The sequence below is a fragment of the Aedes aegypti genome, chromosome 3 (genome assembly GCF_002204515.2).
Source record: "Aedes aegypti strain LVP_AGWG chromosome 3, AaegL5.0 Primary Assembly, whole genome shotgun sequence".
Classification (NCBI taxonomy): domain Eukaryota; kingdom Metazoa; phylum Arthropoda; class Insecta; order Diptera; family Culicidae; genus Aedes; species Aedes aegypti.
The window spans coordinates 66,716,277-66,732,227 of NC_035109.1; the positions used below are offsets into that span (position 1 = coordinate 66,716,277).

Here is a 15,951-nt window from a genome sequence, read left to right on the forward strand (position 1 = left end):
GCCGCCATCGGCACCCATCGATAGAATTCCAATTTTATGTCAGTGATCGCTAGTATATGCTAAAACTAGAGGGTGGTCTTTTCGGTTTTCTCAAATTGGTGGACCTCTCGTACGCTAAACAGATTGCGAAAATGCCCATTTTTTTTATAAATAAAAAATTGAGTAAACATGTGTTTTTGGCATAAACTTAAGCGTTTGGCACTAAAATTAGAACAGGGCTTTAAAACCCTTTTCCGGTGAGTATATTTTTTGCGATTTTTTCCAGAAGCTCCTCAGGAAATTTCTCCAAGACTTCATTTCGGACTTTCATTGTGAACATTCCAGAAACACTTCACAGGGCTGTCAGAGACTAAGTGAGCCTTTTCTTCAGTTAGCCTCAAAGCCCTCCAGGATTTTATCCGGTGATTCTTTCCATCGGTTTCCCTAGAACATTCTTCAAGGCTCCCACTTAGAACATCTTCGAGAATACGACCAGGGATTCTCTACAAAATTACCTTCAGAATTTCTTCGCGATTTCAACTAAGGCTTTTCTAAAGATACCTTCAGGAATTACTTAAGAGATTCATCCTAAGATTTATTTGGAAATTCGTCCAGTAATTCTTTGATATATTGCTCAACGGAATCTTCAACAATTTGCCCAGGCATATTTTAAAGACATGTCTCAGAGATTTTCCAGACATATCTCCAGGAAAAAGTCAAGGAAATTTTCAGTAATTAGAGAAATTAAGGAAAAAAATGTGAGGTAGCTTTTAAGAAAATTCTAAAGTAGCCTCCGATGAACCGATGAGCCCTTGGTGAATAAGAGTTCCTGAAATAACTCACGGAGACTTGAGAAAGTTTTAAATGATTACCTAGATAAATTGCTGAGATATTTGAAAACAAAACTCAGAATTTTCTGAAGTAAATCCATGAATAACATCGGACAACTCTTAAATATCTATAGGAATTCAAAGTGTAATTGTTTAAGTTTTCCCTCGCGGAATTTGAAAAGAAATTGTTGAAGAATCAGTTAATAGTCGCGTTATAGTCTCTGGAAAGATAAACTTCCATAAAGCTGTAAAATTTTTCAACAGAATTCAATGCAAGCAGAATTACAAAAAAGAGGATTTGAAAAAGATACTAAAAATATGGACCTCTTTGAGACTTGCATTGAAATGGATATTAAGTTTCTCAAGAGAAATGCTACAAGACTTCAGGGAAAAATATATCAGGGAATTATTTTAGGAATTCCTCAAGAGAATTGCTGCCAGAGTTCTTTAGGTAATCACTTCTAATCACTCCCAAAATTCTTTTCAGAACTCTAAAGCTGAAGAACTCAAAAGATTTCTAAGAAGATGAATTTCATCCAGAATGAGTCGAAGAAAATGAAAATTGTTCTCGATAATCTTCGATTTGGGTAAAATTTTGCATATGTTTTTGATATGGTGGAATAAGCGTTTCCCATTAAAAAATCGATCATTTTGACTCAAGAATAATTTTTAAAAATGGCTTATAAACCTTTGCATGCGAATTATTTGAAAAATTCTAGTTGCGGAACTGTTGATTTTAGAGAAAAATGTTCTATGAAGAAATTGCAGTGAACCGTTCGGATTACAAAAAAGATATGCACTGAAAAAAATATTTTTTTTTAAATTTATAATTACACAGAAACACAATTTTTAATATTTTTTAAATTTTCACCGTAGAATCTTGATAGTAAGCAGATGTTTGTGACAAAGTTAAGTGATGGAGAATTTTCAATAAAAAAGTTTCTCTAAGAACAACTTTTGGTCGATTTTCAAAATTTTGTTTTTTTTTCTTGTCAAAGTTCTGATAATACGATAAGAATCTTGAAATTATCCTAGACCATAATGAATATCTTAATCACTTCTCTAGAAGTAGCCATTTTCGAATGCAAAAAAATATAAATGATATAATAAGATAGGCCATTTCCATAAGTTATTCGCAATACTCCATCATGTAAAATAAGTAAACGTCAAGAACAACTTGATGGAGAATCGAGAATAACTAATGAAAATGGCCTATTTTATTATTTAAATAATATTTTAAAGCACTAAACTCGATATAATTCGAAAATGGTTACTTCTAGAGAAGTTTTTCAGATGATTAAGAGTGATTCAGAATAATTTCAAGATTTTCAAAATCAGTTTTCAAAATCAATTTTCAAAATCGACTAAAAGTTGTTCTCAGAAAAACTTTTTGGTAAAGATTTCTCCATCGTGAAACTTTGTCACTACTATCAAGTTTATATGGTAAAAACTTAAAAAAATAATAAAAATTGGGTTTTTGTGTAATATAAAATTTTAGTTTTATTTTTAAACGTTTCATGAAAATAAAATAACATTTTTTCAGTGTATATTTTTTTCATGTAGTGAACCGTAGTGAACATAGAACATTTTTCTCTAAAATCAACCGTTCCGGAGTTATTTTTTTTTTCAAATAAATTGCATGCAAAAATTTATAGGGCCATTATGAAAAGTTATTCTTTAGTCAAAATGATCGATTTTTCTATGGAAAACACTCATTCTACCATACTTAAAACATGTGCAAAATTCACTGCAAATCTAGGATGATCGAGTTCTGACCGATTTGATATGGAATTTGTCAGGAAAGGCTAAGGAGCAACTCGTCCAGCAATTTATTTAGGTAAGTACTCTGGAATTACTCCTAGATTTCCATTAAAAAAAAAACTCCTGTGGAGATCAGCCAGGAAACCTCCAAAAATGACTCGGAAAATTAGTGCAGAAAGTCTTTAAGATGTTGTTCAGGATTGTTTTGGGGATTTTTTCCGGGCAATCAAATGATTCTCCTGCTGATTATATCAGGTATTTCTCAAAGACTCTCAGGAATTGCCCCAGAACTCTTATGGGAATTCCTCAAGGGATTCTTCTAGTAATTCCTACAAAATCCGTGATCTCCCCAGGAATTATACTGGGTATTTTTTTAGGAATTCCTCGGTAATTGCCACAAACATTTTTTTGGAAACGTCTTCAGGAATTTCTTCAGAAATATCTCCGAGTATTTCCAAGGGAATTTACCAGCAAGTTTCTCCAGAACTTCTTCGGAACACTCGTCTAGTCATTCCTTATGGAAACACTCAAGGAAATTTTTCCGGTGATTTCTCCATAAATTCCTTCAGGCATTCCTTAGCAATTTTTGTCGGACTTCTTCGGATAATTCCTTTAGAAGTTATTTCAGGCATTCTTTCGGAAAATTCTCCGTGAATTCCCACAGGAATTTCATCCTTTAGAAGTTCCTCTAGAAAGTTTCTTCAGAAATTTGTTCACACCCGGTCATTACTCGAGAAAGTTCCTTCAGGTAATTCGTGCATAAAATTTTTCTGAACGATATTGTAGGATTATTTTGTTCAAAAGTTCCTTTGGATTTTTTTTAGTAAGTTTCTTCGAAAGTTCCTTCGGATGTTCCTTCGGAAGTTCCTTCGGAAGTTCCTTCGGAAGTTCCTTCGGAAGTTCCTTCGGAAGTTCCTTCGGAAGTTTCTTTGGAAGTTCTTTTGGAAGTTCCTTCGGAAGTTCCTTTAGAAGTTCCTTCGGAAGCTTCTTCGGAATTTCCTCCTAAATTTCCTTCGGAAGTTCTTTCGGAATTGTCTTCGGAATTTCCTCTATAATTTCCTTCGGAAGTTTCTTCGAAAGAACTGAAGGAATTTCCGTAAGAAATTCCGAAGGAATATTCGAAAGATTTTCCCAAGTAACTTCCGCGAAAAATTCCAAACGAACTTCCGAAGGAACTTCTAAAGAAAATTCCGAACGAACTTCCGAAAGAAATTCCGAAGCAAATTCCGAACGCGTATCACAATGAACTAGCGAAGGAAATTCCGAACTAATATCGGAACGAACTTCCGAAGGAACTTCCGAAGTGAATTCCAAAGGAACTTTCGAAAGAAATTTCGAGGAAAATGCCGAATGAACTTCCGAAGAAAATTCCTAAGGAACTTCCGCGAGAAATTCCAAACGAACTTCCAAAGGAACTCTCGAAGGAAATTCAAAAAAAATGACGGAGGAACTTCCAAAGAAAATTCTGAAGGAAACTACGAAGAAAATTTTGGAGGAAAATTTAATGGAACTTCCGAACGAATTTTCTAGGAAAATTTCGAAGGAACTTCCTGAAAGAATATTTACTTTCAGCTATCAAATATCCAAATATTTGTATGTAAAATAAATGTTTCAGAACTATAAAAATGTTCCAATATTCATCACTAAAGGTTTCAGAAATTTTGGAATACCCTATCCACCATGCATTGTGCTCCAGCGCTCTGTTAGTAGTAATTTTACGAGCTGTTAACTCAGCAATTGCAACATGCTGGACCACTCCCCTCGTCGCATGCTGGTCCCACACTGCACTGCTGGGCCTAACCAATAATGCTACCCGCCGTTAATTTACAACCGCAATCATTTCGTGACGGTGAATTACGCGCTCCACAGTCGATAGTGTTACAAACTCTTGTACAAAACCAGTTGACCAACACGCATATGCACGGGTTAGCATCATAAACTGCCGGGCAAAAGTTGTCTAATTGAAACTCGCTATGGATTTTTTGAGGAAGGTAATAAGACTTATCTTACTTCGTAACTATTTTGCCCAAAAAAAATTTTTTATTCTTCATTTTTACTGAAAGTTGTGACATAATTCATGAATAACACTGAAATAACATTGCTTTTTTTCTTAGCATTAGATCGACCAAAATTTTAAAACAATGCGGTATTAGAAACCTAATTAGAAACTTTTCAAAAAGCATTCTGAAAAATCGGTGGAAAAGAATCTGAAAATTTCCTAAAACCAATGAAATAATTGCTTAGAAAAATAACCATGTTTTATTTGAAGTTAAGTTATATTTACAAAAATCACACTTGATTTTTTTTTAATATAATTCAACTTCAAATATAAATTTAGTAAAAAAAATCTAAATTTAAAATACGAAGTAAGGTGAACATGGAGATATGAACAAAATAATTTTGCATGTTTTTTTCTGAGGGTGACCCCAAACTTTTTCACGGCAGTGCGCCTACTAAGAGACCCTAACAAATTGGTGGTAAATGAGCTCGGGATTTTATGGTTCAGAGGAGCCCCTCGGCGATCGTTTTGTGGCTGGGATTAGATGAGAAATGCATTCGTCAACGGAGCTCCACACATGACAGCAAATTGATGCAACTATTATTATGTGACAGTCTCAGTTGGTCGTATGTCGTAGGGACCCCGCCGGTGCTTTCTCGTCACGTACACTGTAACCAATTCGGAATGGGGGAAATGTTATCATAACCTAGGAAAAGGATTACCAACACTATTATAAATAAGTTCAGTGAATAAAATAATTTGAAACAAGCATGAATTAGCAATTAAAATTCCAGAATAAACTTTGAGCATATATTTTCCGCAGCAATATTCGCGAAATATAGCAATGAAATATTGAAAATATACTTCTTGAATTCAATATTTTACAATAAAAAAAAACTATAAACAAGCATTACAGATTTATACATTTTTCAAACAATAACCGAAAATAGGACTTAAAATCTTCTAAACAGCAATCAAATTTTGCGGTTTTAAAGACATTTTTTTCATTTTTCTATTGACGTTTTTTGAAATTTAAAAAAAAACATAGGATTATTTTGAATTTTCAAGCTTTTTACTGCTAGTTATCATTATTTTTCTTGCGTCTTCTCATTTACATTTTTTAATAGCAATATCGATTAATTTTTAATTGCTAGTTTCGAATTGAAAATAGCTTATTTTTATCGATTTTTCGGTAAAAATACATATATTTATCAGTTTTTTTTTTCAATTTATTATTGCTAAATCTACTCAAACTACTGTCAAACCAAATTATTGTATTTATCACTTTTTGAAAAATCGAAGAATGCTCCCCTTCATTAAATGCTTGTAAATTTGTCTCCCAATTCGGAATGAATAGAGATAGTGTTGCATCCCGTGAAACAGGCATAACGGCGACGCGTTGTTCGCCCCATAATGCAATTGGTCATCATCGTTAGAGCTCTGATTGATAAAACCACCGCGGCGTTGCAAGAGCGCTGATATTTTCCTTTTGATTCATCAAGGCTACGAGAGATTTAGATTCGGAGCTGATGGGAGAATGTTTAGTGCAACAAGTCGTAAAAAGTTAATCGACCAGATCTAATGTGGTTTGCAAAGATTATATAAGTTTCGATTTACGTGCATCGGTTGCCTTGAAATGGCTTGAAAAGCTTGGGGAAACTGCTGTTTTCAAACAACGCACCGCTGATGAGCGTTTAACAAAAGGGAAGGGAAACAAAGTTACTATTTTGAAAACAACTCTGAGAAGAACTTCCTAGAACAATACTTATGTTTCAGTGACGCTTTGATAAGGTTTCTTATCAGCAGATTCAATTTTTGAAATATCTATATCTATTTTATTTTCAATATTTGAAAAATCTACCAAAATTGTCCCATGAATCCAACCAGGATTCAATTTTTAATCTTTCTAGGCAAATAATTTCAACAGTATCTATGTTTTGCTGCTCTAGATTTCTTCTACAAGATTTATCTGAATAATGTTACCTCGCTTCTTAGCCTATTTTTATACCTATATGAAATGTCATACACAGTTGTTGGTGCCCTCAATTATTTCTTTAACGAGTTTGAAATTAATATTCGTATATCTAATAGGAAAAATGTACCAGTCATGGCCATAGTGGTTCCCTATATAGACATATGTAAAATTTTGATAACGTCTACATTTTAAAATAAAGAAATATGTTATATGTTACTGCTAAAATACACAAAACCTTTCGAAATATAGAAACATTAAAATGACACCGTATGGCGTCATAGGGAATCACTATAGCCATAACTGGCACACCCACCTTATATTATTACAGGAATTCTGCATACAACAATGTTTGGTCTTTTGCAGTTCACTAGAGAATCCCACAAATTCACCAAAGAATATACATTCAAAAATCCTTCCAGAATACTTATATATCATTATTTAAATAAACATCTTCTAATTTTTTTCTGTCAGATATCTATTCATCATTTCTTAGAGAGGAGTACTCCAGGAACTCATCGAGAGGTCCATTTCAACATGGGTCAACAACTATGTCTACTTTTTATCCACAAATTGATTCCGCAATACTTTCTTGGATTTGATTGTTGTTCCACCCTGCTTCATCCTAATGTTGTTTCTCCATCCTTCGCATGACGCTTTCTTGAGGAACTTAGTATAAAAATCTTTCCATACTACAAAATGTATTAAAATGTTAAAAGAGGAAATTCTAGGAGTTTTGAAATGTTGCAGGGTTCTTTTAAATATGGTTCCTGATTTCTGAAAGTCGTCAAACAATTTATGCTGGAATCATTTTTTTTTTATTATAAAGTTCTTCAAAAACTTTGTTGCATATATTACTCTATAAATCTGATATATATTGGAACTGGATATGGATATGGAACAATACTCTAAAAAATATCGAGGTATTTCTGGAGTAGTTTTTTAACAACATATGGAGAGTGGATAGATTTGTAGATGTTATTTATGGAAGAAGCCCTGGATTCGGAAACAAATATGGAGTGATTTTGAGAACCTGGAGACTTTTATTTTTAGAAGTTCAAGAATGAATTGCATAATCCTTAAGTAAATCTTTAGATTATTTCTAAATCTGTAGAAGAATTGTTAATGCTGTTTAAAGTAAAAAATGTCTGAAAAATACTTGATTGGATCGCTGGTGAATTTTTCGGGAGAGTCCTACGACGACATTCCAGATGGAACAATAATATGATTCTGCGAAAAAATCCCTGAACGTTTTGCTCAGAAAATCTTTGAGTATTTTTGCGTAAGAGTTTTCGAAAGAACAGTATTCCGCTAGGAACCTTATATGAATATTTGAAATATTTTAAATTTTCTCAGGTAAGCAGTTTTTAAAAGGACTTTCAATATATTATTTTACAGAGGGAATTTTGGAGGGAGCAAATAAAATTGATTGTTAGATAAATTCAAGGATATACTCAAATATTTTTTTAAATGCAGATAGATCTGTGGAAAACTATTCTGAGAAAACGCTGACAACATTTTCCAAATTGAAACCTGTTGAATTGTTAAGGAAAATCTTTTGAAATATTAGGAGGAATTCTTAGAGTTACCTGGAGGAACCATTTAATTTTGTTTGCAGAAAGTTCTGGATAATTTGTGCTACGATTTTTTCAAGCAATTCTTGAAGAATTTCCAAAAGAATTTTTGGAAGATTCGTTACAAGAATTTGAAGAGCAACTCTAGGAAGAATCTCAAAGACAAAGTTGAAGAATTTGTGTAATGGAATCTGAAAGATGGAAGGTTCTTAAAATTTCTCGAACTAATTCTTTATAAAGTTTCTCCGTTCTCAATCTTGAACCAATTTTAATGAACTACTGGATGATATTTTAAACTAACATGTTTTCTGGAATTATACACTGTATAAGCGCAATTTTTTAGGCAATTTAATTTATATTATATATAGGGTAATTTTAAGGTAAGATCTCAAAGCCTAAAGAAACTTCAGGATAATCTGAGAATCTAATTCAATTCCAAATTATTTTCTTTGTAAAGGAAGCGTTCAAAATTAGGCCGTTCATTGAAGTGCCAAAAGAAGAGAAATCGAAATATTTCTCATGAACCCATTAACTTCAACTGCTTTCAGAATGGATAACAATTCATTGGGAGATTATAGGAGATAATTGTACAAGATTGTTTAGAGATACTCATATTATTTTCAGCACAACATACATGTTAGAATCCTTTCATCTAAAACCAGTTTTTATTCACATTCAATTTTTAATACAGCTTTTACAAAATTGAGTGCTACTCCTTCTGCGATTGTCGACATGGTTTGTTCTGGGACTGAAATTTCGGTTGATCACGGTCAAGTATTTTAGTTGTATCTCGTGTACCAAAGTTATGTTTTATTAAATCTGTGTCCTGGCTCAGTTCAAATTTACTTTCGCGTCCGTTTTAGTGTATTTTGTGTTTTAGGAATAAGGAAATCGCCTTATGAAATAAATAATTTAACTATAACTGTTGCTAGTATATGGCGACCGTGAAAGTGTATGAATTCAGACAGGAACAAATAAAAATAACGTTTGTTTTTTTTTCTGAATCGTGCTTCGATGGAGAGAAGAGGATATATAAACGGAACACTTCAAGAAGACATCTAACTAAAGAATTCATCAAATGCCCCATTAGAAAGGAATCAGAAGATGTTACCTTAACAACTGAAGTGAATTCCAATATAAAATGCTGTAGTTGGTGAGTTTGGCCCAGTTGGCAAGCTTAATTGGCTTTTTTTTTTAATTTCTAATCCAATGACTAACGAGTAACTGCAGGGAAAGCAAACATTTTTCTGAAATTCATATTCTTAAATTTGGTACACTGAAAATTCTTTTTTTTATTCGAAAGTTCTCAAACCCAAAAAATCTTGTGCTCTTTCGAATTCAAATCACATAAAAAAAACCTCAAAATTTAATCCAATAATATTAATATTTAGAGGCTACTTGAAGGTGGATTTTCAAGCTATAAAATAAGTCATTCAGGGAAGTAAATTAAATTATATTGTTTTTCAACCAACTATTCACATCATTATCTTCAAAATTAAGTTTATAAATACTTTATAGAACATCAAATTAGTCTAAAATAAAACTAGCCTTAGTTAAAGATTTTTTTTCGAAATTTTTCCTCACTTTACTAAAAAATCATCTTTGTTTGACCATAACTTAATGAATACTCAACAGATTTCAAATCTTAATATGCTTTTAAAGCTTAATAAGTTGTTTTCAAAATGCGCACATTTAACTAAAAAATGGGTTAGCAAAAACATGATTTTTTGAAGGAAAATACCAAACTTTTCAATTTTTTTTTCAGAAGAGCACACGAATTTTTGGTTTCGAGAACTTTTGAGAAATAAGCCGCACCTTACTGAAGAAGTGTATAAGTTTCACAGTTTTGTGTCAGATTTCCGCAACAACACATTTTCTGTGTAAAAAGAGTTTAGATTAAAAGTTTTACATACATTTTATAGTATAAAGACTACTTTGAATCATTATACGTGCCTTGTTTTGAAATCAACTGGTGCGCTCGTTTCATGCTTGTGATAACATTAATTTGTATCGAGGCAACGTTACATTTATTTAATAGTTAAACAAACTATGGAAGTGTCGACATTAGCTTTTATTCCAGTTTGATTGAGAACCTATTCTTTTATTTGTCACAATTACTAAAAATAACCATTGTATAGTTCAACATTTAAATGTCGTCGCACTGTTAGATAACTTTTTAAATTGAGTTTAAATGAGTCGCATTCACTTACCAAGGTGAATTTTGATCATGTAGCTTTTGGTGATGTTATGCTACTGCCAAGCTACATCCGTTAGTTCCCCGTGCAATTTTGATTATTCCAGTCAATCACTGAGTAGCAACTACGAATTGTATGATCATAAATGCTTGTGATTTGTTATGAGACTTAAATTACACTGTTTGCAAGAATGTTTAGTTTCTTTGAGAAAATATTTTTGGAGTATCATTGAAACATTTAATTAAAATTCCGAATTCCTGTCTGGGAAACATTTCCGGAAGCTACTAAACTTTCCTAAAGTTCCCATTTCTGAGGCTCGTTTCCATAAGTATTTTTAGTGTTTTAAGTGTGAAAACCCGCTTGACTTAGGCTTCTATCTTAAGGTTCGATGAGTTCCATCAATGGTTAGACTTCTAAAGGTATGCTTTTAATAAGTTATCCGTATTTTTAATCGAAGTGTTTGAAATATGAAGCAAAAAAGAGGAATCGTCCGGAACAAGAATCACAAAAAGGGCATACATTTCTATTTACTAACGTTTTTCAAGTTGCGTAATTAAAATCTTTTCCCACCAATCGACATATAAGTGTTTTCAAAGCTCGATATCACTAAAGCTTCACAAAGGATAATTTATTTTCCATACTATTTGATATTGGCGTAGGGGGGGGGGGGGGCTAGGGGGTCTAAGAAAGTTCAAGCTCCCCTAAGAAAATTATAACTCTCATGCTGAATTCACATCTTCCTAAAGGAATTTTTTTGATCGAATGTGTCAAGCCCTCTCTAGGTTTGAGTTTAAGTTACGCTATGCTATTTGATAAATTATACTTCACAAAGGCCTTAAATGTCCATAATAGGAATCTCAACGGTACTACACGGGGAAAATGTGGCACTTCAAACAAGGAAAAAGAATCATGAATTCGGGAGGAACGTGCATTTTTATGTTATGAAATGAGTTAAAGTCATGATATCATAAATCATTTAACCGTAATGCCAGCTGTACCTTACATTTTGAATTTTTAGCGAAGAAAAGTGTCAATTCAAATCATGAAATCATAAAGTTTGTATGCTGGAACCATGCAGGAAATGCGTGGAAACACAAGCACAGGTCATGGATTTAGTTAACTGTTATTTATGATTCTTCTCTTTAGAGATGGCCAAAGAGAATCGAAACCGTTCAAAAGATCCGGATCATCTTTCTTTGCCAGCCGCTGAGCCACTAAACCGTTCAAAAGAAGTGGTTCACTAAAATGAGTGATTTGGATCGGGTCCGTTCACAAATATGAGACGTTTCGCCCATATCTACTTCTCTTTGACATACCGTTTTGATTCATATTACGGACAGCTTCAAATTCCGGACACTGTACATTGTATTGGAAACATTTCACACGAAATGTTTCAATTTTTGCCAATCAAGAGTTCTCACTTTCGAGGCTCGTTTTAGTCAACATTTTTCATAGATATTGATGAAAATTTATAATGCTCAGCTATCTTAGACGCCTCTTTAAGGGTTTGTCGATATCAATTACACTGCGGAACACGTTTTTGTCTCCAGCATCAAAATCCATTGCCATTTACAGAAATATCGTAACACGTCTAGTTTTTGAGATATTGGTGGCTGAAAATGCAAAAATTGACTATTTAAGCCAACTTACATGCAAGTTTGCCAGCTTGTAAGGCAATTAATTTGCTTAACTTGCCACAGAATTCAAACTTTACGCCTGTAACAATACTTATCATCAAAGTTTATAATACTTTTGATGCGAAAAAGTTATTTTTTGATGGTTTAGAAAAGTATTGTATTTTGCCATATAAGAGAAACGAAGAATTTTGTATGGAGACTGCAAGCATGTTGAAAAAATCGGTTTAATCGAAATTTAATCGTGTAATTTCAACCAAAATATATCTAAAACAAAAGTTTAAGTCCTCCTTTGCATGCTTGGTGGATAAGATCCCAAAAAAGTTTGAAAAAAATACACTTCAAAATTTAGGTAAACTTTAATAAAACCAATGTTTCAAACAACTTTGGCGACCTGTAGCTAAAAATTGTGACGTGCTGGGAAATTTCTGAGAACGGCATCAGATTCAGCAAACCCAAATCTACTAGAGACACATAATTTGATCCTTGAGACAAGCAAAAATGTCATTTTTGTTGCGCTGTGTTATTTATTTGACTCTTTTATTTATGATTTCCATGAGCTGTTCGAAATTTGAATCAAAATGTCCGGAATATGGGGCAAAAGTAAGAAAGCGTCTGGAATAAGAATCATGAAAAGTCCACACATTTCTATTTATTTAAAATTATTCATGTCGCGGAATCAGAATCTTCATCCACCATTCGATAGTCAATTGTTTTGAAGGCTCGATAAAGTGGAGGAATCATACAGAATGATTCATTTAATATGCTTTGTGATGGGTTACACTTCACTGAGGCCCTAAGTGTCCGTAATATGAATCAAAACGGTAAGTCCAAAGCACACAAATTCTTGAAAAAATTATCATTCTTTCACAACTTGTGATCATGATTTCATGAAACGTAGAAATTTATGATATCATGGCGTTTTGTTTATGAATCCGGCAATTTCAGTGTACTGATATTTTTACTATAAGATAATGTATTTCTATCGCTCACCTGCTTATGTTCAAATACAGTGTTCATTACTGATAGGCCAAAATGCAAGCTAAATTATGCATTCTGAGAACATCTGCTCTCAGGGATGCGTCCCTTGAAATTTGAATACACCAGCCACGGCCAACATTTGCGCAAATATTTGCCGATCGCTGTTCAAAGTTCTGCATCAACTATAAAACATCGCTTCCTACTTTGACCTATTGTCAGTTCCCTTTCAGAATGTTTTCCATTAAGTTTATTATTGTGGTTGCGTTGACGTTATGCGCAGTGGTAGGTTTAATATTCATGCTGGAAGCATGAATACTCAACCTTATTAAAATTATTCTTACAGCTTCCATCAACGTTGGGAGTGCCAATTTTCTGGTTCCCGTGGAGCTACCTTCTTCCTACGACCAGCAGCAGTAGTGGATCTGGCTCCTCCAGCTCCAGCAGTTCTTCGACAACATTCCGACCAATCATGGCAAACATCTCCATTGGAAACCGTCGGAATACGAGCGCCATGGTCGATAGTGGAACCGTCATCAACGGTCTGACCATCAGCCGTGGCCGCCGGGATGTCCCCTTGGAAACTATCCGGAATGATCCATCCGTGACAAGCGAATCGTTCATCCAGGTTGGGAACCAGGTGATTCGACTCCCGCCGGGAAACGTAGCCAATTTGACGATCAACATCATCGATGGAGTGCCGTACGTGTTTGGAAATACGGAGTCTGACGTTTCCTCGGGAAGCGCAAGTGGAAGCAGCGAAGGCATGTCTGGACTGTTTTCACGAGTTAGGAACTTCTTTGGAGATTTGCTTGGTCGGAATCCCAATGCTAATTGACTCAAAAACTGCCTTTGTGATTTCGAAATACTGTGCCAGTTTTGTGTTATTATGTGAAAGGTTGTGAAATATAGTTCTATGTTTAAAAAGATGAATCAAAGTGAATGTAGATGTTACATTTTATATTGTTATCTTAAATCTGATACAAATCTTACATTGATTTTCAATACCGTAATAAAACCTTCTGTAGTATGGAACTTATTAAGCAATCGAAAATGGAACTAAATGTTAAAAAGTGATAATCAAAAGCCCAAAACAGTATTCCGCGTACATTCATATTTAACGGATTATTTCTTCATTAGCGGTGACTCATTTAATGCTTCTTGAGCACAAAGAGTTGGAAAAAAAAACTTCGCCCACTTGGCAACCGTTGTTTTCGTCCATGACTCGATAATTAATTTCGAGTTTAACCAAGAGTAAGTGTTTTCAGTTTCGAGAATTCCCACTTGTCCACAATGATGGCAATACGTCTTTTATGGCTGTGTTTAATGACTGACATATCATTTGTTTAACACTCTCCGTTAGAGGAAGCTTCCTACTTTAGCGAAAGGCGCGGTTCACCTACTGCCCAAAGCAAATGTGTTATTATTGTTATTACGAGTGCCAAATTGATGTTCATCAGCCAAATTATCACTCAATAAGAATACAATTCTTGAGATCTCCAGCAGAAACCCTACAAAGCAGCAACTTTCCCAAAGTCGAACTAATTGCGCCCATCGCCGCCGCCGCCGCCGTTTCGACCTTTGGTTAAATGGCAACCTTCGGAAAGTTGCTGTTTGTTACCCGGCAATAGCGCTGCAATTGCACTCGACGCGATTGCCCAGAATGCAGCATGCTTGCATGCAAAAATCCAATACCCGCCAATAGCAAATAGCTGACACGCTTCGGCACTAGCACTTGCACTAGCTGAAGCGCTGGAGAACGGTCTCGAGCCAGTACTCTACGGCGGCAGCCTGTTTGATGCACCAATAAAAAAGTGAAAATGTTCTACTGAAAGTCAAAAACTGCTCTATAATAAAAGGAACTTACAGGAAGTCTTACAGACTTGGAGTTCTAATAATTAACCTGAAGTGTACGATTTTATTGATAACTTTGGATTACTCTAACAATGTATGTTGGAAAATTAAAATTTTAAATTTTACAATCATGCCTTCACTGTCGAATGCTTTTTCTATGTCTAGAAGAGCAAGGTCAGAAAAATAGCCTTCAGATTTGTTGGAACGGATTAAATTTGTCACACGTAAAAGTTGATGAGTGGTTGAATGTCCATGGTAGAATCCGAACAGTTCATTAGCAAAAATTAAATGTTCTATAATGTGGACCATCATTCTGTTCAAAACGACCGTGTCAAAAAAATTCTGATGAGCTGATTGGACGATAGCAGGAAGTTTCTGTAGGATTTTTGTACGGTTTCAATATTGGTACAACCTTAGCATTGTTCCATTTGTCAGGAAAATATGCCAACTGAAAACATTTGTTAATTATATTAACTAAGAATGTTGTGGAGATTCTGCCTGGGGAATTCCTGAAAATAAAAACGTTTCCTTTCAACTGCCTGGTACGAGCCTTGACGATTCGTTTACGCGAACGGCAATCCCAAAAGTTCGACTTGTGGTTACCCCTGCAATTTGCAAGCTTTTTGGTATCTTCCTTCACAGGACAGACGTCCTCAGCATGATAAGAACCTCCGCAAATCATGCCTTTAGCATCCATGCGGCAATGTTTTGTTGCCATGACCCCACTTTTGGCACCGACGGCACTGAATGGGGTTCTGGAAATTTCCTCCAGGTTTCTGGAAATGTTCCCATGTCACACGGACATCGTACAAAAGTTTTGCTTATTCTAAAGCTTCAATAGTATTGAGATCTTTTTTGTTAAAGTGATTTTTTTTTCGACTACCTGTGGAGCATTTTTATTTTTTTGTAGTCACAAAAACTTTTTGCCATCGGGAACGGTTGAGTTACTTGTAATTATGTTTAATTTCAATCTCTAGAACCGGTTCCGTCGTCGTCGTCGTCGTCGTCGTCGTCGTCGTCGTCGTCGTAGAAGTTGTCGTAAGATATTCACCATCCACCAATGAGCAAATATTGTAGTTAATGAACTCTCGCGAACGAACGAACGTGGCACAAATGACTGTCCCCCTTTCGGTAGTAAACTAGGACTGTATAAGCTGGGCTAATACAAGTGAGGG

General features: G+C 34.5%; 2 protein-coding genes across 2 annotated transcripts in view; one reads left to right on the forward strand and one right to left on the reverse strand.

Moving 5' to 3' along the window:
• The window catches only part of LOC5574464 (protein fem-1 homolog CG6966), a 257,589-nt gene that overhangs the window by 88,102 nt on the left and 153,536 nt on the right, over positions 1-15,951 (reverse strand). The window lies entirely within an intron of this gene.
• LOC5574465 lies at positions 13,125-13,976 on the forward strand. The gene is made up of 2 exons (XM_001661429.2): positions 13,125-13,207; positions 13,269-13,976. Exons 1-2 carry the CDS (start codon positions 13,157-13,159, stop codon positions 13,758-13,760), a joined length of 543 nt encoding a protein of 180 aa, XP_001661479.2. The 5' UTR covers positions 13,125-13,156; the 3' UTR covers positions 13,761-13,976.

What these genes read in the sequence shown, in the direction of transcription:
- LOC5574465 (XM_001661429.2), top strand. Translation starts at nt 13,157, where the DNA reads ATGTTTTCCATTAAGTTTATTATTGTGGTTGCGTTGACGTTATGCGCA. An exon ending in CGTTGACGTTATGCGCAGTG is followed by an intron (nt 13,208 to 13,268) that starts GTAGGTTTAATA and finishes TTATTCTTACAG; the next exon opens with CTTCCATCAACGTTGGGAGT.